At 61.3% G+C, this 22,137-nt stretch overlaps 1 protein-coding gene across 3 annotated transcripts in view; it reads right to left on the bottom strand.

Annotated features, from left to right (window-relative positions):
* The window catches only part of IGSF9B (immunoglobulin superfamily member 9B), a gene marked incomplete at both ends in the record, with an annotated part of 41,480 nt that overhangs the window by 7,582 nt on the left and 11,761 nt on the right, over positions 1-22,137 (bottom strand). The window contains 15 exons of one of the 3 annotated variants that reach the window (XM_079708009.1): positions 2,926-4,575; positions 5,137-5,182; positions 5,441-5,602; positions 7,404-7,488; positions 8,209-8,435; positions 9,662-9,837; positions 11,888-12,011; positions 12,811-12,961; positions 13,198-13,314; positions 13,399-13,539; positions 13,823-13,965; positions 16,080-16,225; positions 16,490-16,631; positions 17,624-17,741; positions 17,963-18,114. In XM_079708009.1, coding sequence (XP_079564135.1) covers positions 2,926-4,575; positions 5,137-5,182; positions 5,441-5,602; positions 7,404-7,488; positions 8,209-8,435; positions 9,662-9,837; positions 11,888-12,011; positions 12,811-12,961; positions 13,198-13,314; positions 13,399-13,539; positions 13,823-13,965; positions 16,080-16,225; positions 16,490-16,631; positions 17,624-17,741; positions 17,963-18,114 — 3,580 coding nt within the window. Of the gene's footprint in view, positions 1-2,925; positions 4,576-5,136; positions 5,183-5,440; positions 5,603-7,403; positions 7,489-8,208; positions 8,436-9,661; positions 9,838-11,887; positions 12,012-12,810; positions 12,962-13,197; positions 13,315-13,398; positions 13,540-13,822; positions 13,966-16,079; positions 16,226-16,489; positions 16,632-17,623; positions 17,742-17,962; positions 18,115-22,137 lie in introns of those variants that run through there. The other 2 variants (XM_079708010.1, XM_079708011.1) reach the window with 2 other exon arrangements.

Below are 22,137 nucleotides of genomic sequence, written 5' to 3'. Positions count from 1 at the left end.
ACGAACGAGAACGGGGCCCGGGCCCAGGCACTTTCCCAGAGTGGAGTGAGAGCTGGGCCTGGAGTCATCACTCCTCTGGGGGCAGCAGGCGGGTCACAACAGGGGGCAAGGAGGAGAGCAGGAAGGTGGAGGGCGGTCCCATCACTATCACCCCGTTGGCCGCTCCTAACTACGCTGTCCCTGGTCTCCCCAAGCTCATGGCCGCGGCGTGGCACCCGGCCAGCCTCACACAATCCCACGACCTCTGGCTGCAGACACTCTCATGGCTGCAGATCACGAGGAGATGGCACGGCCGTCCTGTTTACGGGAGGCCATCCTTAACGACCAGAGGAGACTGATGGTCCTGAGTTAGGACCGCTAGCCCTCCTGCCGTCTCCAGGTGGGGAAGGGATGCAGAGACTTCAACCCGGGAAGCCAGAAGCACCCAGAGGAGGCTCCCTCTCCCATCTGAGTGCCTGGTGCCTGCATTTGCTTGTGGCCACAAGCAAGGGACTGGCGTCCACAGCAAAAGGAAGATCTTGTCAGCTGCCGTGAGACTGAGCAGGCCTCAGGGGACCACAAAAAACTCTCAAAGAGACTTGGCACCCCTCTGCTGTCAAGTTCCTGAGACCTGTACCTGGAAGAGGAGTCGCCCACATGGAGAGCAGAGCTGCCTTCTGCCCGGGGGCCTGTCCTCTCCTCCGGCAGAGCTCCTCCAAGACCCCTTCCCGGAGCTGTGGCCCAGGGACATCAGGAGTGGCTACTGCAGGGGCCTTGAGAGCAACGTGAGCCCGCAGGCGAGGTCCACGCCTCAGTCCTGTGACAGCCAGCAGGCTGCAGAGCAGGCTCAGGAGTGGTGACCTCTCCCCGCCCCTGCCCTCAGAGGACGACAGGTGGCCTGGTCCTGAGAAAGACCCGGCTGGTGAGGAAAGGAGCAGGGCCATAGCCCAACCCCGTGCTCCTGGGAGGACCGATCATCAGCAGGATCCCAAGAGGACAGTGAGGGAGGGGCCACCCCAGGGGAGGATCTGCACCCGGGGGGCTTAGGGAGGAAGGGGGGTCTCTATGCCTACTACTGGAGAAACCGGGCAGAAAGGGGCCGGTGCTCCGATACACCACGTGCCCAGCCAGGTTTCCAAGGTGCAGAGGTGCAAAGCGCTCGTAGGCATTCTAGGCCCCTGAGGGTGCATGCAGGGCCCCAAGGGCTTCTGTGGGAAGCTCTGGGCAGCAGGATGGCGAGGTGTCTGAGTGCAAAAACTGCAGGGAGGCTCTGGGAGGGGCTCAGAAGCTGCAGCGAGGCCGTGCGAGCGAGGCCCGGCAGCTATGGCAGCAGCAGGGCGTGGGGACCCAGAAGCCACGGGCCATCGGAGCGGAGGCTGCCGCTCCACAGAGGGGTGAGGGCTGTGGTCTGGATTCCCCTGCGGAGGAAGCGCTGGCCCTGCGGAAGCCCGTCCGCTGGTCCGCCCCCTGCCCACCCACCCAGCCGGGGCTCCCTTACCTATTGAGCTGAAGAGAGGCTTGTCTCGACAACACTGCCCAGATAGCTGAGATCAATCAGAAACAAAGCGGTTATCAACATGGGTGCGGGGGAACCACCCACGCACACCCAGAGGGAAGGGGAGGAGCACGGGGACCAGAGAACCGACAAGCGAGGCCAGAGAATGGGGTGAGGAGCAGTAAGGAGAGAGACAGAGACCCAGACGGCACGATGGGACGAAGCAGATGAGGCTGCACAAAGCACAGACGACAGGGCACGGCCCCCCGCACCTCCTGCACAGGCAGCACACAGCTCTCCTCCGCCTCCCGAGCTGCTCCCCACCTGAGCCGGGGTGGGAGGTGAGGCTTGTGCTTCCAGGTACCAGGGTTGGGGGGAGGGAAGGGGGCAAGGGAAGGGCGCTGGGCTCCCTCCTCTCGACCTCCTCCCGTCTGCCTACCACCAGGCCAGCCTCCTCTGGACTCTGCTCCCCTGCACAGGCGGCCACATCAAGAAGAGACCAAAGGACGGAACCGGGGTGGGGGGCAGGAGGGATGGGGGACTACGGACGGTGCAGGCTCTTCCCAGCAAGTCGGGCCAACCCAAAGAAGATGGAGAAGGAAGAGAGACGGACAGAAGGACGGACTTGGGGAGGAAGTAGTGGGAGGAGGAGGGAGGAGAGCAGAAGAAAGACCAGAGAGAGAGAACACGGGCAGGCGTCCAGGCTGACTGGTACCTGGCACACCAGCTGCTACAGTTTACAGTGGGCTCCCCCAGGCCGGCTGATCGCAGGGGCTTGTCTGTCTGTCTGTCTGTCTGCAGCTCCCTGCGAGGCACACAGGTTGGGGTGGGGCGTGTGGCTCGGGCACACGGTTCAGAGGCCTGAGATTTTGCTCCCAGCCTCCAGGACGCAGCCTCCAGGGAGGCTGGGGGGCCAGGTGGGGGCGGGAGGCGGCACTCACTAGGCTGCTAAGGGCAGGAGGTTGGGGACAGGAGCCTGGTGGTCCAGGGAAGTCAGGCTCCAGGGTCCTGCTTTCGAGGAGGAGAGGCCGAGGAAGAAAAGGAGGCTGGATACAAGGTCTCCGGGCCAACCCTGGAACCGCCCAAAGCCAGGCCCACGGGGACGTGGGGGGCTCTGCACTCCAGAAGGCCCCGGGGGAACACTCATGGGGACACTCCACACACCTCCTGGCCACGTTCTCTCCCCCAGCCCCCAGATGGCCTCCTGAGAGCTCTGGGCTGGGTGGGGAAGATCCCTCATGCCCCTGGCAGGGTACCTGGGCAGGTAAGCCACACCCCCACCCCAGTGACCACTCCCTGCCGCTGCCAAGACCAGCGCTCCTCTCCCGAAGGGATGCTGCAGCGTGTCCCGACAAGCCCTGTCAGTCGGTGGATGGAAGGGCGACGGCAGGGGAGGAAGGGGGAGGAAGATGACCAGGCGGCGGTGGGCAGGAGAGACGGCTCACACTCACCCTGCAGTAGGTAACGGTGGCGGGGGGGGCTCCGGTCTGAGCAGCTCCTCCCCCACCCTCCGAGGGGAAGGTGTCTGTCCAAACACATCCAAGTGGTCCACAGGCCCCGCAGGGCCCGGCGGAGGGGAGGGGTAGCCCGTGGCCAGAGTGGTGAAGCCCACGGTGGGCTGGTAGCTGGGGCTGCCGCTGCGGCTGCTCTGGGACGGGGAGCCCGTGGACGGCGTGGACTTGCGCGAGAAGCTGACAACAGCCGGTGGCTGCAGGGCGGTCTCCGACACCTCAGCGGGCTGCAGGAGGCCGGGGCGCGGCCGGGCCCGCGCTGCGAGCTCGGGGGAGCTGGTGCGCGAGCCGAGGGGGCTCTGGGTCAGAGGCGAGAGCCGGGAGGGCTGTAGCACCACTTGATGTAAACTGGGCTCGGCGCGCCTGGCCTGCCGGGGGCTGGGCCGAGGCCGGGGCTGAGGCTCGTACCACGGGGTGTCCAGGCCCAGCGCGCTGGGGCCGCCGTGCGCCCCCGGCTCGGCCGGCTCGGGGTAAGGCAACACGGGTATGCCCATGCCTTGGCTGGTGTGTCTCAGCTGCCCTTGGCTCACCAGAGGTTGCACAGGCCTGTCCTGCCACTTGGCGGCGGGGGGCACTGGGGCAGGGCCTCTGCCCGGCGCCTTGCCAGCCCAGCCCTTGGGCGCCTCCAAAGACAGGATGCCCGGGTAGGCTGCGGGCACCTGCAGGGAGGCGGGCGGCAGTCCTCGGGGGAGGCCGGCCGCAGGCTGCAGACTCTCAGCCACATCACACGGGTGCAGCTGGTGGGGGAACACCATGGCCGGGGTCTCCAGTCCTCCAAAGGGGAACTCCGGCCGGCCCCAGGGCTCTGGGGAGCGCCCGCCGGTGGGCGTCTGAGTCAAGGGCAGCGTGCTGTTGGAAGCATTCTCTCCATTCTCCTCGGGGATGGCGGGGTGGCCGAAAGGCCCCTCGGCGTGCAGAGGTGGCGAGGACATGACAGAGCTCAGGGGGCTGCCCACCTCCGGCATGTAGAAGGGCGGCGGCTCCACCTCCCCAGGGCTGCTGCTGCTGAGGTACCCGTAATACTGGCCATGGTGGAAGGACCGGGGGGCGGGCGGCCTGGCTTGGCCAGTGGCCTGGAGCCGGCCCTCCAGGCCGCTGGGGCCCTCCAGGCTGCGGGGCTGGAACCGAGGGCTGTATGCTGGTGGTGGCAGGTAGGACTCCTGGCTGGATGACAGAGGGGTCAGCTGGGACTTGAGGGCGGCCACAGACGCAGGCACCAGCGGGTCTTCATTCTCCTCGTCCGACTGGCGGAACTCAGGGTACATGTCGGTCTCCTCCGCAAAGGGGAAGCCCTCAATGCGCCGAGCCTTCGCAGACGGCTCCACCTCGGAGGGGTCCATCACAAAGCGGCCATCGGGGCCCCTGCTGATGAGCTCGATGGGCGTGGTGGCCTCCGCCTCAGCCTCCGCCTTGGCCACGCTGTACTTCTTGCTGCTGATGGCCCTCTTGGTCTTCTTGTACAAAGACAGCTCCTTCTCCCGCACGGGGCTCAGCATCCTCTTGGCCGCCGGCTGGCCCTGGTCATCGGAGGACTCGGACGGGGCGCGCAGTGTGCGGATGCTCTCGGGACTGACCTTGCCGGAGGACAAGCTGGGGACAGGGAGAGAGCAGCAGGCGTGAGGAAGCTCAGAGGACACTACTGCTTTCCGTTCTCCCTGCAAAGTACCACACGCGCCTAGGAGGACGCTAGTGAGGAGGAGGAATGCTGGCGGGTGGCATGTGCCGGCGTGAAATACTCTGGCCGACTCTCAACTCTCAACTGTCCAGGCGTGTGCTGTCCACTTTCCAAATGGACACCTCGTTTCCACGTTTATTCTGCCTGCTCCCATGTTTGCTACCTCTCTCCAGTCACACCTGCAACTTCACTCCCAGGTTGCTCAAGGAATGCAAGCTCATTTTAAGAGTAACTTAAGCAAGGCATATTGAGAAGACACAACTGTTAGAATGGAAAAAACTCAAAGAAATAAACAGCTCATCTACTATTTTGGGTCATCTACACTACTGCTCCCCCTGTTAGTGCGGACAACTTAAAATTACCATGCAGATCAATTAAGGGAAAACGGCTTAGAAACACTGTCATGGGACGGAGCGAGCCCTCCACCCTCCACCCCAGATGGCCGTACCCTGTCTCTCTGGGGCTAGACCACTTACGGAGACTCCAGGCTCTTCCTGCAGTGCGTGATGGAGAGTGGAGGGTCTGGAGGGAGAAAGAGGGGAGCCCGCTGAGGCCTGATGCCACACAGCCCTCCCCAGCTGTCAGCAGGGCCCAGAGCAAAGCCCCGCAGGGAAGCAGCACCCTAGCATCTGGCACGTCTGGGTCCAGGATCACGTGTCCCCACCGGGTCTGCCTCCACCCTCGTGTCGGTCCCAGCCGACTCTCCCACCATCAAAGCAAGTCCCATCAGCAGCTCTGCCCACGAGGTCCCAGTTTGCCTGTTTTCAAGGCGACACCTACCTTTCTTGCGCTTGAGCTTCCGCTTGCGCTGCCTGTTGACAAAGCAGGCGGCCAGGGTGCTGAACAGGATGGCCGCAGCCAGGAAGCATATGGTGGCCACGATTCCAGCCAGTACCGGCCGAGCCAGGCCTTCGTCGGTCAGGTCCGGCTGCGGGAAGATGTCTGGGGGGATAGGGGGAGAGCACGGGTTAGACCCTCCCTCCCCAGGGCCCCAGGTGCTTCCCCACCTGTGTAGGACAGACATCACTAGGGCTCCGCCCTAAAAATGAAGAGGGGGCGTGGCGGGAAGACGGAGAAGAGGGCGTTTACAGAGCCGAGGAATCGCTACCTTGCTTGTGGAGAGGAAACACCACCTGTTCTCTCTTCCCTGTGGGACGCCAGCTCTGTGATGGTCTGCGCTGGCCCAGGACCTTACCAGCCACCCTCACCTACCAGCACGCTCTACACGGAACCCGTGACTAGCTGACTGGACACTGCAGGGGCCTAAGCGTCACACGGGCATCGTGACTGCCACCAGCCTCCCTATAGGACCAGGGTCCAGAGGGTGAAACTCTGCAGCAGCAGCAGGGCTGTTGCTCCAGAACGCAGGTGCCCCTTTCTAACCATCACAGTGCAGGCAGGCAACTTCTGCAGGGGGTCAGCACATCCTGGTCACCACAGGGCACGTGCTGGCAAGGATAGGGGCATCAAACAACATCCTTGTTCTACAGGCAGAAGTGAGCCTCACTTGGTGCCCAGGTGTGCAGAGCTCAGAGTGACAGCCAAGACTGGACCAGTCCACTGCGTTACATGTCACCCGACAGTTGTGTTAGTAAGTGCTGCTCTACAGGCTCATCAAGGGGGAAGCCTATATATCTTGATACATTTGGCCAGAATCCATTGCCATGTCGATGACAGCAAGGGATTAAACAATCCAGATCATGCCGACTGGTTGAGTAGAAAATGAAGGCTCAGCCTTTGGAAGTGGGAGGCTTCAAGACAGGGAACGCTGAGGGAGCTGCATCCTTGTTTACCACAGGAACCTCCCAACTGCCGGGAACGAGACATAAAGCCACCGAATGCAGAACAGTTCACGAGAGGCACCCCCAAACCCTCAAGTCCTCTCTTCTAGCTTGGCTGCAGCTCTCTTCCCTGGAGGCAAGCCAAGACAGAAGTACGCTCGTCTCTGCTGCTACAGCAGGCACCTCCGTGTAGAGACAACAGCCCACGGTGCCTAGTACACGCAACAGAAGCCACAGCCGCTCCCCCCACCCCGGGCTTTCTCGCCCGCCCACCCCCTGCCCTCCCCACTGCCCCCATATCTCTACCAGGCCCGAGCATGAGCTTCTTGGCCCAGCTCTTGCCCACTGGCTCCGAGGGTCTCTGCAAGCGCTGCCCGAGGACGTGAGCCACTGCTGGATCACTAAGCAAAAACCTCTTCCCAAACCAGGGGAACCGCTTCTGGGGGAGGGACCGGCTCCATGTGAGGCAGTGTAGCTGGAGAAAGATGTGTAGAAATGGGACCAGAGCCAAGAGAAAGAAAGAGAAATGGAGAAAATGCTGGGGAGTTGGCTTTATTTAGCCTGAAAGTATCTACGGAGAGGAAGGAATGGAGGAAAACAACACCAAACAGCAATTTTCCAAATGAAACACCCTAATTATGATGCCGTCTTAACGAGAGGCGTCAGTACTGCTGACCTGTTTCTGTCTCTTCGCTCCAATTCGCCCCCCGCCCCACAAGAGGATGACACCGGAGGAACAGAAATGTTACAGCAAAAGGGCTTAAGTCCTTTTTGACTATTCTAACAAGAGCCTTAACTGGATTTCTCTCTGTGGTTACCTTATAGAAACGGCCATGAACGCAGCTCTTTAGATGGAGAAATCCTACCCACCTGGCAGGCTTCAGCTGGCGCTCTCGCTCTACTTCCAGCTCAGCCTCTTCCCATAAGAGCTGTTCCACAGACGCCGCCCCTCCCCCAAGTACCTGTGCTGGAGACGCCGGCGATGTTGCTGGGCTCGCTGATCAGATCCTGCATGACAGCCAGGACCCGGAACTCGTACCATGTGTCCTACAGCCCCAGGGAGGAAACCCTGTTGTCAGCCAAGCGACCCGGACCTGCAACAGCCGCCCATCCTACCCCCACACCAGCTCTGCGACTCGGAGTATCTGCCGATTTCCATGGGATAAATACTCCCACCGTGGCCGATTTCAAGCTACCAACGTGAGGTCATTGAAAGCAGAGCTGGGCAGAGATGCCACACGGGCTCTCAGGAGTGCAGGGAAGGGAGAGGGAAGATGGGTGGGATGGTGGGCATCTGAGAAATAAGCTGCTGCCTCTCCAACTAGAGAGACATCCCAGTTTAAGGGGAGTCAGCTGGAAAAAAGTACCGTCTTCTCCTCCAGGGGCTCGGAATTGTTAAAGGAGGGACCCTACTCTGGGCAAGTGGAAGACAACCCTTCTGGGAAGCTTCTGCCCACGTCAGACTCCAGCAGGGAGCTGGGCCCCCAGCCCACCCTGGCTCGTGTCGGCACCTGGAGACCCCTCAAGCGGGAACAGCACTCCCCGCGGCCACAGGGCAGGCCCTGAACCTGCGGACCTCAGCTGCAGTGATCTGAGGATCCCAAACCCTGGCAGGAGACCTGGGAGCACAGGAGTGCAGGTGTGGGACGGTACGCAGCGGCGCACACACACCTGAGCTGGGTCACTCAAAGCTTCCAGTGATTCTAGGAAGAGTCACGTCACTTCTGGAATTGAGAAAAGCAGCAGGGAAAACGCTAGGCACCTCACCTGGGACAGGTCCCTGGCGAAGAAGTCCCCGTCAGTGCCAGGTATGGCGTCATCCAGCGTCTCCCAGCGCTCTCCGACACGGAACTCCAGGATGTAGCGGTCGATGGGGAAGCTGTGGTTGGCAGGTGGGAGCCAGGACAGGAGCACACCCTGCTGGGTCCGGTTGGCTGTGAGGCACCTCGGTGGGGTAACCAGCACCAGGGGTTCTGGAGTTGTGACAGGGAATGCTGCGGGGGAGGGAGGGGTGATGGCGGGGGTGCCGAGGCCGCTACAACCCCTCTACCCACACGTCCCTGTGGGGGCAGTGACCCCAGGGCGATGAGGGCCACACCCCCAGGGTGCAGGCATCAATTCAGGACACGTGTCCCATGAAGAGCCCTCCCGACCCAAGGGAATTGGGCAGGGCGGGTGGGACCGAGCCTCCTGACTCCATTTCCAGAGCACTTCTAATGACACACACAAGGGCATCAGGTCCCGTGAAAGGAAAAGAGTCAGGAACTTCAGGGAAGAAGGAAATGTAATTATCTTTTGAATAAGACAGTATCTTTGAAAAGATACTATAGGGACTTCCCTGGCGGTCCAGTGGTTAAGACTTCGCCTTCCAATGCAGGGGGTGTGCGTTCGATCCCTGGTCAGGGAGCTAAGATCCCACAGGCCTCAATGCAGGGGGTGTGGGTTCAATTCCTGGTCAGGGAGCTAAGATCCCACACACCTTGGGGCCAAAAAACCAAAACATAAAAAACAGAAGCAATAGTGTAACAAATTCAACAAAGACTTTAAAAATGGTCCACATCAAATATATCTTAAAAAAGAAAAAAAGATACTACAAAACGCATCTTTCATTCTCTTCCAAGGAAGGAGGAACATCTTCCCTCAGCACTGCTCACTCCATCCGTTCCCCTCTGGCCCAGGTGGAAAAACAGGCCCCAGGGCACAGGGCTCCGGAGTGGGGTGAGCCACGGCAAGAAAGAATGTGGGACAAGGCTGGCGTGGGGCTGCCTGGTCACAGCTGACCTCTCTGGCCGCAGACAGGGGCCAAATGCAACAGCAGGTGGGCGGGGTGAGCCGCTGGGTCAGGGAGGAAGAGGCAGCCCTACGCCTGCCACCAGATGAGGCCGGGGGCCAGAGGAAGGGAGCAGCGGGAGTGCGAAAGGAGAAGGAAGGACCCCCACCCCCCTGGGAGGCCACAGAAAGATGCAAACACGGGGCCAGCAAGGAACGATGGAACTGAAGCTCTTCCATCCATCCGAGGACACATCAGGGCAGCCCACAGTGCTCAGACGGGGCACGAGGCACCCTGGCCCAGACAAACCCCGTGGGACGGTAGGACAGACCCTTACTGGGAAGTCAGTGTTGGTCGTGTAAGGCACTTAGCAAGGCGCCCGCACACAGCGGGCAGGAAATGTCTGCTCTCCATCCCAGCTCCTCCAGGAGCATCCCGGCCCGGCCTCACCTAAAGTGTTCACAGTGACCACCTCACTGAAGGCGCTGGTGCCCAGCTTGTTCTGGGCCAGGACGCTGAACTGGTATGCTGTCTCGGGCTCCAGGGCATCCACCAGCAGCCAGCTGGGTCCCGGAGGCACAGGCAGGGACAGCCAGTCGTGGGGCCCAAACTGTGCCCGCTTCATCCTGCCCGAGAGAGAGGATCGGGGACAAAGGCGCGGGGTGGGTTACACTGGAGACTCAAGAGGGCACACAGGTGCTGGAGTTGGGGGCGCTGCCCCAGCCTCCCCAGGCTAGAGGTCAGGAGCAGGTGACGACCCCCCAGCTGTGGCTGTGCCGGTCCCCATGAAGCCAGGTCCCCAGCCACTACTGGTGCCTATTCTCTGAAAAGGGACCCTTGGCATTACTGACGCTCGAGACACTGGTCAAATTACCAGTTGCATTCTGGGAGAATCTCACCCTGGTCAGAGCCCTAAGAGTGGCGCAGCCCTGGCAGTGAGGACACGGGACAAGGCAGGTACCAAAGTGGGAAAGTGGGGATGAGCAGGACCAGGGGGAGGCCGGGTGCCCTTGGCCACCCGGCCTCCCGGGGACAGCCAAATGGGACCTGCGTGACCCCGAGGGCTCCATCTGTCCAAGCAGGCTTGAGTCACTGAGGAGGAGCTGGGCACAGGACAAAAATGCCCAGTGCTTCCCCACGATGGGGACCAGGACCCACCCCTAAGGCTTTCTGGGTTAGAAGTCACCAAGACAGGCCGCGCTGTGGCTACAGAACACTGGAACCGGAGGTGAGGGTCGATCCTTGCTCTGCAGCCCATTTGACTCCCTGCCAGCCATGAAGCCAGCGCCCAGGCACAGTGCCTGGCACCCCCACGGGGAGGACACATTGTCCCATGGGATTGGCCGCACAATCCCTCAGCAGCCTGAGGACCCCCGCGGAGGCCAGGCCCCTGCAGGCCAAGGGCTCACGGCTCACAGCTCAAGCCTCTGCCCAGGAATCGGAGCGGAGGCAGCCGAAAGCACAGCAAAGAGAAACCAGCGCAGGAAGCAGGCCTCCCCAGCTCCGTGACCGCCCTTCCCCCGCCAGCACCACACGAGGCAACAGAGTGACAAAGCGAAGCAGAGCCCAGGCAGCGGGGGAACCAGTCCATGCCCAGACCTTCAGTTTGGGCCTCCCCAAAGGCGGCCACGCGCCCTGCCCTGGCCACGCAGCCACCTGGCAGCGTCCCGCCTGCCCTGGGGAACAGGTGGGGATGGGAGGGGGTTCCGTTTCAACTCCGAGCCCCCCAAGCTCACCACCTAGGTCCAGTTGGCATCTAGAGCTCAGAACGCCTAGGTAATCAGAGTCTGGGAAGCAGGCCAGGTCCCTCTTACTCCCTGCTTTTGAGAAGTATACAGAGGACTCTCCCTCAATCTCCAGGCGCCCCCGACTATGCTTCCTCCTCCCGCCCCCCACCCCGCCCCGACCTGGTGAGCCTGGCTGGGGCTACACACCCAGATGAGACAGGTCTGGAAAGGAGGAGGTGAGGGCTCACCCTCCCCACTCGAGGATGTCACCCATGATGCAGGTGGCCAGTGCTTGGCTCAGGATAGGGATGTGGAGAGAGAAAATCCTGAGGGGAGGGGTGGACCTCAGCCGAGGCCTCTCTTCCCAGTTTTTCTACACCTCTTGTCTTCAGCCTGCTTCATGCATTAAGATGTCTGTATACCCCGAGGTTTGGGAAAGATCTCAAATCTCTGCACTTCACTAAGTGAATGTATAACCAGGTACAAAGACGACAGACACACAGTCCTAGAGAGAAAATGCACATGTGCAGAAAAGGCCAGGAAGGTGAGCGTCACTTCACACTGGTTTCTGGAACCACTGGTGCAGGGCCAGAGTAAAAGTTAGATCTATGCTGTGGCTGGCTGTCTTATGATGCCCTTGAACATCAGGAGTCTCTTCTGGGCTCCAGAGAACAGAGCAAGCTGGAGGAGCGAGCCAAGGACAGGGAGGGGCCGCGAGGTCAGCTGGGGACACGCAGCACAGGGGGACGGACCATCCAGGCCCCAGCCCCGTCGTCATCCCAGACACCCCACCCCCTGGAGCCTGGTCACCGGGCAACACACCCCACCGTCCGGAGGGAGGTAGGGCAGGTGGAGAGCCACACCCTTCTCATAACCTGCCCTCTGACCCCAGGGACTGATGTGGCGGTGGGGGGATAAGCAGAGAGCAAGGCGTGCAGGGGTGACTCACAGAGGTCCGTACCAAACAGAGAATGTCTGCTCAAATCCTCCATCGTAGCCTGGCTCCCAGGACACGTTGGCAGTTGTCATGGAGACCTGGACCCGGACACCGCCCGGGGCATGGGGGCTGGTGCCTGCAGGCGAAGCAGACACCTCAGGCGGGAGGAACTGAGCCCGCGCAGCCAGGCTGTGACCTCGTGCACCTGGCAAAAGCTGTGCCCCGGGGGAGAGATGGGGACAAGGACGCTCCGAGGAGCTGCCCCCAGCCCTGCTGGGTCATGGGGCTGGAGGAGGAAAACGGTCCCACAGGCAGGCTTGTCCTTCCAGCAAGAGATGCGTGAGCATCAGGAATAAGGGCCAGAGGGAAACCAGCCCCTGGTCATCAGCCACGACCAGGCCTGGGCTTGTCTGGAGAGCATGGAAGTGCTGCCTACGGCCACAGGCAAAGCCCAAAGGCCCCCGTCCCACACAGCTCTCTGGCCTGAGACCCAAACACCAACGTGAGAGCCGCCCACCAGCCCGGCACAGCAGTCAACACCTCCGGCAGGAGCCTGAGTCCTGGGCCCACCACTCAGTGCAGTGACGCCAGGCAGGGCATGCCACCCAAGCCAGCCTCGGTCTCCATGAGGGAGCGTGGGGGAACACCAGCTCCCACCTCACACACGTGTGTGATGAGGCCCCACTAGGTGCTGAGCCTAAAGCTGGTGGTAAATGCTCAAAAAGCACTGGCTGTTGCTACGACTGTGGCTGTCTGTCCCCAGAGGGGCAGGGAAAACGTGCAGGCCGAGGTCCTGGGGACGAGGTCTCAGGCAGAGGAAGTGGGCACACGTGCCCGGAGCCACAGGTAAGGTGACACCTGTGCCAGGCCCAGCCTGGACGCGGGGGCAGACAACCCCGCACCCAGAGCCCAGCCCGCCTTCCCACGCCCCATACCGATGACAGTCAGGTGGGTGCTGGCAGTGATGCTGGTGACCACATTGGTGGCGGTACACTCCCACTCTCCGTGGTCCTCCTTACTCAGGGCACGGAACTGCAGGCTCCCGCTGGGCAGGGCATTGTGCTTGCTTCTGCTGGGCTTCCCTACCTTGGCCAAACACGGGGGCGGGAGGAGGGCAGGAGGAGGGGCAGGGAAGAAGAGAAGCCACCAACACTCAGGGGCCCAGGAAGGCCAGGGGCGGCACCGGGCCCCAGCCCGCAGCCCTCCCTACGCCCCCGCACTAGGAGTCACCGCCGCTACTCAGCCCCCGCCCCGTCGGAACAGCGCCGTTCCCAGGCCGTGCCCCTACCGCGCTCCCCGGGAGCCCCGGAGCCCAGAGGTACCTTCCTCCACGTGATGACAGGGAAGGGGTCCCCGGCGGCAGCGCAGGGGATGAGCAGCTCCCGGCCGGCCTCTTGCCTGTACTCCCAGCCTGGTAGCACCGTAAAGTACGGGGGGTCCTAGGAGAGCACGGCGAGGCCGTGATGTCGGGCATTTCAGGCGCCCACCGCCCGCATGGAGGCGGCCCGCAGCCCCGGCCTCACCTTCAGGACGAGCCTCGCGGGGGAAGACTGGCCCATGGTCCCCAGGGTGTTGTAAGGCACACAGGTGTAAGTGCCAAGAGCCTCCTCTGTGGCCTCCTCGATTCGGATGGAGCCGTCCTCCATCAGGGTCCAGCCCAGGTTCTGCTGGGGCACAGACAGCGCAGGGGAGCTGGGGTCAGGAGCCGGTGCTCGGCCCGGGCCCCTCAGCCGGACCTGAGCCGCTCCTCCGTGCACAGGCTGCGGGAGCGGGGGCGTCTCGCGATGCGAGAACGGCCAGGCCCTGCTGGACTCGGCCCACGGGAAACAGCTCTTTGCTCTCCCAAAATCCTGGGGGGAGGGGAGGGGCCCTGGCGGGAACCAGATCCCCAGAGGTAGCACCTCAGGGCCGGGGGCCTCCCGCGACCGGCACGTGGCCCTCCGGCACCTTCTCAACCTGCAGGGGGCGGCCGTCCTTGTTCCACTTGACCACGGTGGCCGGTGGCTCTGCGTCCACGGGGCAGCGGATGTAGCCATGAATTCCCACAGGCACATAGATCACGGGGGGCATGTTGAGGACGCGGGCTGGGTCTGCAGGGCCGGGGGTGTGGGGAGGGAAGCAGAGGTGAGAAGGCGGGGCGGGGGGGGCGAGCCACCCCGCAGCCCAGGGCCCCCCACTCGGCGCAGTGCCAGGTCGGCCCAACGGGGACCACGAGATGGCAAAGCCCACCCCCCGGGCTGACCGCCCAGAGGCCACAGCAACCGTCCTGTGTGTCCAGCCCTGCATCCTTAAGAACACCTGTCTGAACGCACGCAGGCACCGCTGCTCCTGCCCGCCTGCAGCTCCCCCCAGACACCTCCGCCCGGAGACGCGACAGCCGCCGGGACTCATAGGAGAGCAGCGTCCCTCCCAAGTCTCTGCGGGACCCCAAGCCCTTCCTCGCCCCACATCCTCTGCGGACGGCGACCGGGGGCGGAACCACAAGGCTGCTTTTCTGCTCTGCCTCGGTTTCCCATCTGTGCAGGTGGGGTGCAGAGTCAGCCACGGAGCCGCTGGAAGTTTCTCGGGAGAGCAGGAGCAGCAGCCCTGTGACGTGGGTGAGTCATCCCCTCCGAGGCTCCCCAGGTTCTCCCCGAGGGCCATGGAGGAGAAGGATCCAGAACTCCCCGGGAGGCGGTGGGGATGAATGGGCGGCTCTGTTAGCGTCTGGAGCCCTTCAGAGAAGAGCATTACATAAATACCAGGCCGAAGCATATATTTAGACATAGCTTCCTACTTTTGTATGGTAGATTTTTTTTTTTTCTCCTCCAAGGTTTTCAAAGGGTTTATGAATGGGAAATACTCTGAACACTGCTTTTTAGCAGAAATAAAGATCCTTGTCTCACCCACCTGAAAATCTCACCCCCCAAGTTCTCTTTGAAGGCAGCAAAGAGGTAAAAAACGACAAGTGGGAGTGGGTGATGGTGCCAGAGGGAGACAGGGAAACGCTTCCCTCAGCAGACACGGCCACAGCCTGGAGGATGGGAGCCTTGGTCCTGGTGGATCATCGTCCTTTGGAGACCACCCCTGCTGGCCCTCTCCCTCCGCCATTGCCCCCTCCGTGCCCGGGTGACACAGGCAGAGGGGTTCCGCTCCACAAGGAGCCTGCCCTGCCCTTGGCACCTTCACAGCCTGGGCACACAGGAAGTAACTCATCAAAGCTTTTTCTCTCCTGGGTGGGACAGGCCTGGGGTTCTGGGTCACACAGCTTTCCTTAGGCCTCACAGCTCTTAGGAACTCGGGGCTCATAAGACAGCAGCTGAGAGTCGTCCTCGGCTGTGGACAGCAGAGAGGAGGCCTCTGCCCCCACCAGCAGCATCACTACGTGAGGGCATGAGGTCGGGACTCGGGGGGCCCACCACCGGGCCCATGTTCAGCCCGTCTCCCGGGGTCACCAGCTGTTCTAATGTCCTCAGCTCAGATGCTACCTCTGGGCCACGCCTCTCCAGATGGTCATACTCTCGCCCGCCCCTCCGTGCTGTGGGAGGGAGTGGTTCTTGCACATGAGCCCTTGTGTGATGGACAGCCTGTCACCTACCACGTCAAGAGGGGCCTTTATTGTCAAAGTGACGGAGTCATCCCCCAATCAGGAGGAAGAGATTAGCCCTCGGCACTCATCCTCTCCCCCACTCGAGACCAGCAAGCTGAATGCTGCTGCACAGAAGCCCTCAGTCGTTCCGGCCCAAGAGCAGCCCCTTCCCCTGGGTCTCGGGCAGCCCTGGAAGGCGCGGTAGGGAAGCCACCAGGGGCCCGGTGCTGGGGAAGCAGATTAGTCACCCCAGAGAGGATCTGAGAGCAGAGAGCGGCAGGAGAGCTACCCCACTGGGTCTGAGCTACATGCCCTCAGATACTGAGAAAAAAACCCCTTGTTCAAGGTGCGGACAGAGGAGCTGGCCAGCACCGGCATGAGGACAGTGTCCAGAAGGCCCGCCTGTCCCTAGGCCCAACCGGGGCGAGGCTGACGGAATGCATTAGTGGACACGGGCGGCCGTGCGGCCTGGAGAAGAGCCTGGCGGGGGCTCAATTCACCTCCGCTGACCAGCCCGGGTCAGGCCACCTCCCGCGCTGTCCCGTCCCCGCCTCGGCCCCTCCTCCGCCCACATTGCCTCCACGCAGCCCTCCAGCCCCCCGTGTGGCCAGCGTGGCCTGAGCCTGCCCCACTCACACTGCACGGTCAGGTACGCCGAGGCCGAGGGCGAGCGTCCCAGGCTGTTGCTGGGGACGCAGGTATACTTCCCCGCGTCCTCAGGCTTCACCCGGAAGATGATCAGGGTCCCGTCGATCAGGATCCGCACCCTCAGCTTCAGATCGCTGCAGGGACACAGAACACAGGACACAGTGGAGGGGGTTGGGGGCAGGCGTCTTCCATTCAATGCTGGGACAGGACAGCGAGTCCTCCACACGGCTGAGGAGGGGGACAGGCGCCCTCTGCACACACACTGGCCTCAGCATGAGGGACACGCGGACCGGATGCCCCCAACCCCTGCCAGCTCCCAGAGCCCAAGGGCAGCCCCTGCTCGGAAGCTTCACCCCGAGGGGGCCTGGCTGGGCCCCAAGGGAAGGGCGGGCACTCACTTCTGGAAGTAGACATTCTCGTCCTGCCAGTACCAGGTGTAGGTAAGGTTGCCGGGATAGGCCTCTGCCCGGCAGGTGAGCAGAGCATCCTGGGATATGTTGACAGTGATGTTCTCAGGAGGGGAGACGATGAAGGGAGGTCCTGGGGGGACAGGAACAAGCATGACCTCTCCTGGCGGGGGCGGGGGTGGGGGGGAGCCACAGCACTGGGCTCCCAGGAGGCTCCGACCCTCCGGAAGGGGCACCCCAAGCCCTGGGAAGGATAGCGGGGAAGGCACTGGTCCAGGAGCTGGCAGCGCAACCAAGCAGTTGTCATGGAGACGCATCCAGCTGCTGCCTGTGCTCAGGTTCTTCCTCTCCCTGCAGGTCCCAGGGATGCAAGGGGTCCGGAGGTGTGGCCGTGTGCTCCCAGCCCGCTGTAGACGCCCGCCCCATGCACAGCCCCTCTGTAAACCCGGCTTCTGAGCAGGCAGCTAACCCCTACACAGGCACGCGCGCACACGCACGCACGCACGCACGCACGCGCGCCCCCACACACACACACACAAGGAGAAAGGAACCGCCTTGCCTCTAGAGGAGTAAGAGGCTGTGGGCTGACCAGATAAGGGTGGCGGGCGGGTCAGGGAAGGGGAGGAGAGGGGTGGAGCTCCAGCAGCCCTGGTGGTGCGCACCTTCCAGAAAGGCCTGAGTCGCAGAAGCAGCGCGCAGCCGCCACCCCACCCCTTGAGCAGGACGGAGGCCGCCCCCTCTGGGGGCTTCGGGGCCCCAGGCAAGGCAGGCCGGCACCTCAGGTGCTGACTCCACAGACACCAGCCCCGGACGGAATTCCGATCTTTATTTACTGATGCCATCATCAGAGGGTGGAAGCCTGAGAGATGGCTCCTCCCCCGGGAAAGGAGGAGGCCCAGCGGGACGCCCTCTGGACATTCAGAGAAAGCAGAAACCCACTCGGCATGGCGCCTCCCACCACCTCACGGGAGGGCCGCCGCAGGCCACCAAGGAGCCCCACGATATGGAGAGGAGCTCCCGCCACCCCCAGCTGAGCCACGCATGCCCTGGGAAGAACCCCCCAGGCTCAGTGGGGCCGGAACTCCCTGCCAGAGGCCCAGGGCGTAGAGGCCAGATCGCTCTCACCTTGGACGAGCAGGTGGGTGGTGTGGATGGCCTCTCCCTGGATGCTGTACGCGCGACAGGTATAGGCACCTCTGTCCTCCCGACTGACCGACGTCACCGTCAGGCTGCCGTCACTCACCTGGGGCCGAGGAGAGTCGGGCTCAGCTCCCAGCCCTGGGCCCGCCAACTCCATCCCAGGTGGAAGTGGCCTGGGGCCCATGCACCTGGGGACACGGGTGCCAGCCACTCCGCCTGCCGCCTCCAGCCCCACTTGCGCCTCCGCAAGCGTGAACTGTCACGGGGATGGAGGCGCAGGGCAAGGAGAAGTGGGTGCAGCGGCCGCGGCAGACCCACACTCACCTGGTACTTGCCGTTGGCGCCTAGCAGCATCTCCTCCTTCAGCCAGGTGACAATGGGCTTAGGGTTCCCAAAAGCTGTGCAGGTCATGGTGACACTGCTGCCCTCCTTGGCCTCGATGTACTGGGGGGGTGTTTCTGTAAAGGTGGGAGGAGCTGCAAGAGACCCAAGGCGCGGGGTGGGGTCAGCCAGCGGTCCTGAACACAGCGAGGGCCCTGCGCTGGGCCACCCCACGAGGCTGGCGCCCTCCAGGAGGTGGGAGGTGACACAGGTGACAGGCCCTGCCTTGTGGGGGGGCGGGACCTGGAGCTCAGAGTCAGTGTGGCTGGATCCCAAGTCTAAACTTTCCCCATTGCATACACCTAATTCCCAATAAAGGACTGTTTGTCCAGTACCCACAGGTGCCCCATGCTCAGCACCAGGGATGCGGCAATAAATGAGGCACCCGTCACCCCACGATCATCCAGACACCCCTCCTTCTATAACCCCAGCCCAGCCAGGCCCACGGTTCTGGGACATTTGCCGTCTGAGCCCTGTCAGGCCTAGCACGGATCACAAGCCAGGTGACAAAGAATCGCCCAGGCTCTGCAGCGACAATCCCCCACCTTCCCCGCAGCTGCCTTGGGGACCAGGCAGACAGCCCAGTCCACGGGCTACTCACTTCCGAATTCTCAAAGACTGTGCCAGACTGTCCCCCAGCACCTGCCTCGGACGTCTGACTAAAATTCCATCGGTACGAATAACACACTTTGTCTCACCTGTCTGAGCTGCCTATAGAAGCCACCTGATCAACCCCAACTCCCTGGCCGAACATTCGGGGTCTTCTGGAGTTGGGGGCACTGACGACACCAGCCTAGGGTCCACAGCACCGGGCTCTAGGCTCCAAGTTCAAGTCCAGCTGCCACTCGCTCTGTAACCCTGGGCTCAGCCGCTCTGGGCTCTACCTAAACCCCAGTTTACCACAAGACCAGTGGCAGGAATTAGCGAGGTAAAGTCCGTGAAAGGAGCTGGTAAAACGTAAACATGTGAAATGGTGGTCATTCTGTCACCACTGTAATCACTGTCGGCCGCCCAGGGCTCCTGAGGCCCCGACGAGAAGCTGTGAGAGGGGTCTCCTCGGAGGCTGCCCTGCCCCACGCCCAGGACACGCCGGGGGTCACGGCCACCCATCACCTGCCACCAGCCTCACCTCCCGTTGCACACCCCTCAACTCTGCTCCGACACAACAGCCTTCCCGTCTTCCTACACGTGCCAAGGACTTCCATTCCTGGGGGCTCTGCGTCGGCCATCCCCCCTCCTGGGCTGTACCCACATCTCACCCTTTCGGTGCCTGCTGGCCTTTGCTAAAATGCCACCTCTGCCTCACCTGGTCAGCCGGTCTAGGAAGGCACCTGCTGCATTCCTGTCTCCTCAGACTGTTTAAAGCACTTACGACCAAGTCTCCTGAGAGCAGAGATTTCCAAGAATCCCACTATGTGCCCAGCTTTTAGTGCAGTTCCTGGCATGTAGTAGAGTCTCAACAAACATTGGATGAACAGATGGATGAATGCAATGAAAGAGCCACACACCTGCACGCATGCGCACACACATACACACAACAGACCAACACAAATGCAAACACAAAACCAAAGACAAGACCATGGCGAGTTGGCTTTCTTCGACGATCTCCCCACCCCTCCACTGAGCGTGGCCACAAAGGGGGCATAGGAGTGAGGACTGGGTGACCAGGAAGCAGGCTTCATCACGCACGACACATCCTTGAGAAGGTCCATCCTCACCCAACGTCTAATACACCAAAAGTGATGGTAAAACTCATTCCAAGTCCTTGCAGAGGGAACCTGGCATCCGAACCCCAGGCCCCTCCTGGCCTGGCCATGTGCTCACCCCAGCAGAGCCCTCCCGCCACGCCTGTCCTTGAATTCCAGCTCACACAGCCGTGGCCTCTGTTACCTCTGTGTCACACTTAAAGAAAAGATAATATGGTAAATTACATCCTGAAGTGACAAATTAATTACTAATTACATAATCACTTTACTATTTAGGTACTAATCAGGAAAGCACTTTGAACAATTTCGAGTTTTCCGGAAAATAATGGTTTGACTCCCGATTATTGACTGGATTAGGTGTGAGCTTACCAGCTGCATTTCTAGGCTTAATTCTTTTTCACAAATGCCCTATAATTAATCGTGCACGTTAGAAATAGGCTGGCCTCTCCTCCAAGCAATTCATCGACCTAAAGCAAGGTTTGACTCTGGCTTTCCAGGTATTTTATAAGCAATAAAAAAAATAATTGGGCTTGTTTCCTCCCAACTGGTCTTCGAGAAAACACAGAAGAAGAATAAGACAATCTGTGATTCTAATTTTTCATTTTCCAAAGGTGATCCCAGTCAGAAATGCCTGACATTAAATATTCTAGTTTGGAAGCAATGCAACGTGGGTGCTCCAAACGCTTTCCTTCGATAATGGAAGTATTTACGCGGGAAGGAACCTCAGAATGCAGGAGGAAGAAAGGGTGAGATCGCTTACGTTGGGAGGTGCCTGTGGTGTCCACCCTTTGAGAGGGAGGCCCCTGGTAAGGGAAAGCATCCGATGATGAGCCCCAGTGCTAAAGCCTGACCCTTCCGGACGAACAACCTGCCAGGTTGCCTAAATGCGCCAGCTCTCCTTCCTCTGGGCCTCCAGGCATACTGTTCCCTCAGCCCTGGAACACCCTTCCCGCCTCCTGCCACCGCACCTGGCAGACTCCTCCTCCCCGAAGGGTCTCTGCCCAGGGCTCATTGCCTCAGAGAAGCCCTCCAACCCTCACGCTCCCAAAGCCCATACTGTAATTCTCTCTGGACCTGACTGCCTCCTGACGTGTCCTTCAGAGCTGGGTCTGGGTCACACCCACTGCGTTTCCCCATAGCCTGCCAAGTGGATGTTCAGAAACGTGTGTTGAATGGGTGATCGTGGGTGTATTCCCGAGGGCTCTCCGACCACCACAGGCCACCTCTCCCAACCTGAGGCGCCTCCTGTGCTACCCGACTTCATCTTTTTCTCCCTTAAGGAGGAGGATAACCAGCATCCTGCACATAATGACCCCGCGCAGCCAACCCTCCAGGCGCGGTGCCAGACATCTTCGCCCACAGCGTTTCCCTTAATCTTCACAATAGCCCTACAAACAGGCTCTGTTCTTGGAAACACAAAAGGGAAGCTCAGAGAAGTGATATGGGTGCCAGGGATCAGACAGCTAACGCAGTGGATGCATGAAATAAGCTGAGTCTCATCGGGCCGCGTTCCGTGCCGGTCCATCCGAGCAATGAGGAATTCCCAGCCATGAACTCCCCCTGGTGCAGACGGAGCCCGAGCTCTAACAGGACACACGACTCTGGACGAAGGTCTGCGTCCCGGCTCGGAGTGTCTGCGCATGCCTGCTTCTCTGCTCACTGGACCAGACCCAGCAGTGATGTGAGGGGAGGAGGTGGGGCTGCAGGAGGCGTCGGCCCGCCTCGGGAAAGGGCACAAAAAAGCAAGCAGCGTGGGGCTCTTGGCTCGGTGCTCGTCAGTGATGCTGTCAGCAGCAGGTTTACCTTCCTAATTATGTTCTGCTTGGGCTAATATTAAGCCGAGTTTTCATTCTGGGCACATACAACAGCTGGCATCGAAAAGGGATGACTCAAAAACTCGCGGGTGGTGGGGACAGCCCAACCAAGATTTAAATAAGCCTCCAATCGGTCTCTGGGGACTGACCAGCAGGAGCGCCTGCATCCAGGGGCTCAGGCAGCCTGGACCACTGACCCAGGGCCACCGTCCCTAAGTTCACTTTCCAGAGACCAGTGCTCTGGCTAAAATACTCTGTTCTTCCAGGGCCCTGGATGGGTTTTCAAGGCGGAAGGAGCACGGCCTGACCCAACCCCACAAGGCAGGCACCCTCGAGGCTCAGAGAAACTTGTAACCCAGGCAAGCGCCCATTGCTCTCTCCCGACCGCGGCACCCAGGGTCACAGACATCACACCCAGAAAGACGCAAGCAGTGAGGGGCGCATCCAAAGCACACGCACTGTGGACACCTCAATAACCAACGCAGCGTCTGCAACACGCGGCGGCTGAACACGTCGGCTCATAAACTGAAGCAAGAGTAACTGTATGGTCAGAAAAACAAATCAAAGGGCTTCCCCGGTGGCACAGTGGTTGAGAGTC

This window comes from Hyperoodon ampullatus, assembly GCF_949752795.1.
Source record: "Hyperoodon ampullatus genome assembly, chromosome: 7".
Classification (NCBI taxonomy): domain Eukaryota; kingdom Metazoa; phylum Chordata; class Mammalia; order Artiodactyla; family Ziphiidae; genus Hyperoodon; species Hyperoodon ampullatus.
This window is presented reverse-complemented; position numbering and strand designations above follow the sequence as displayed.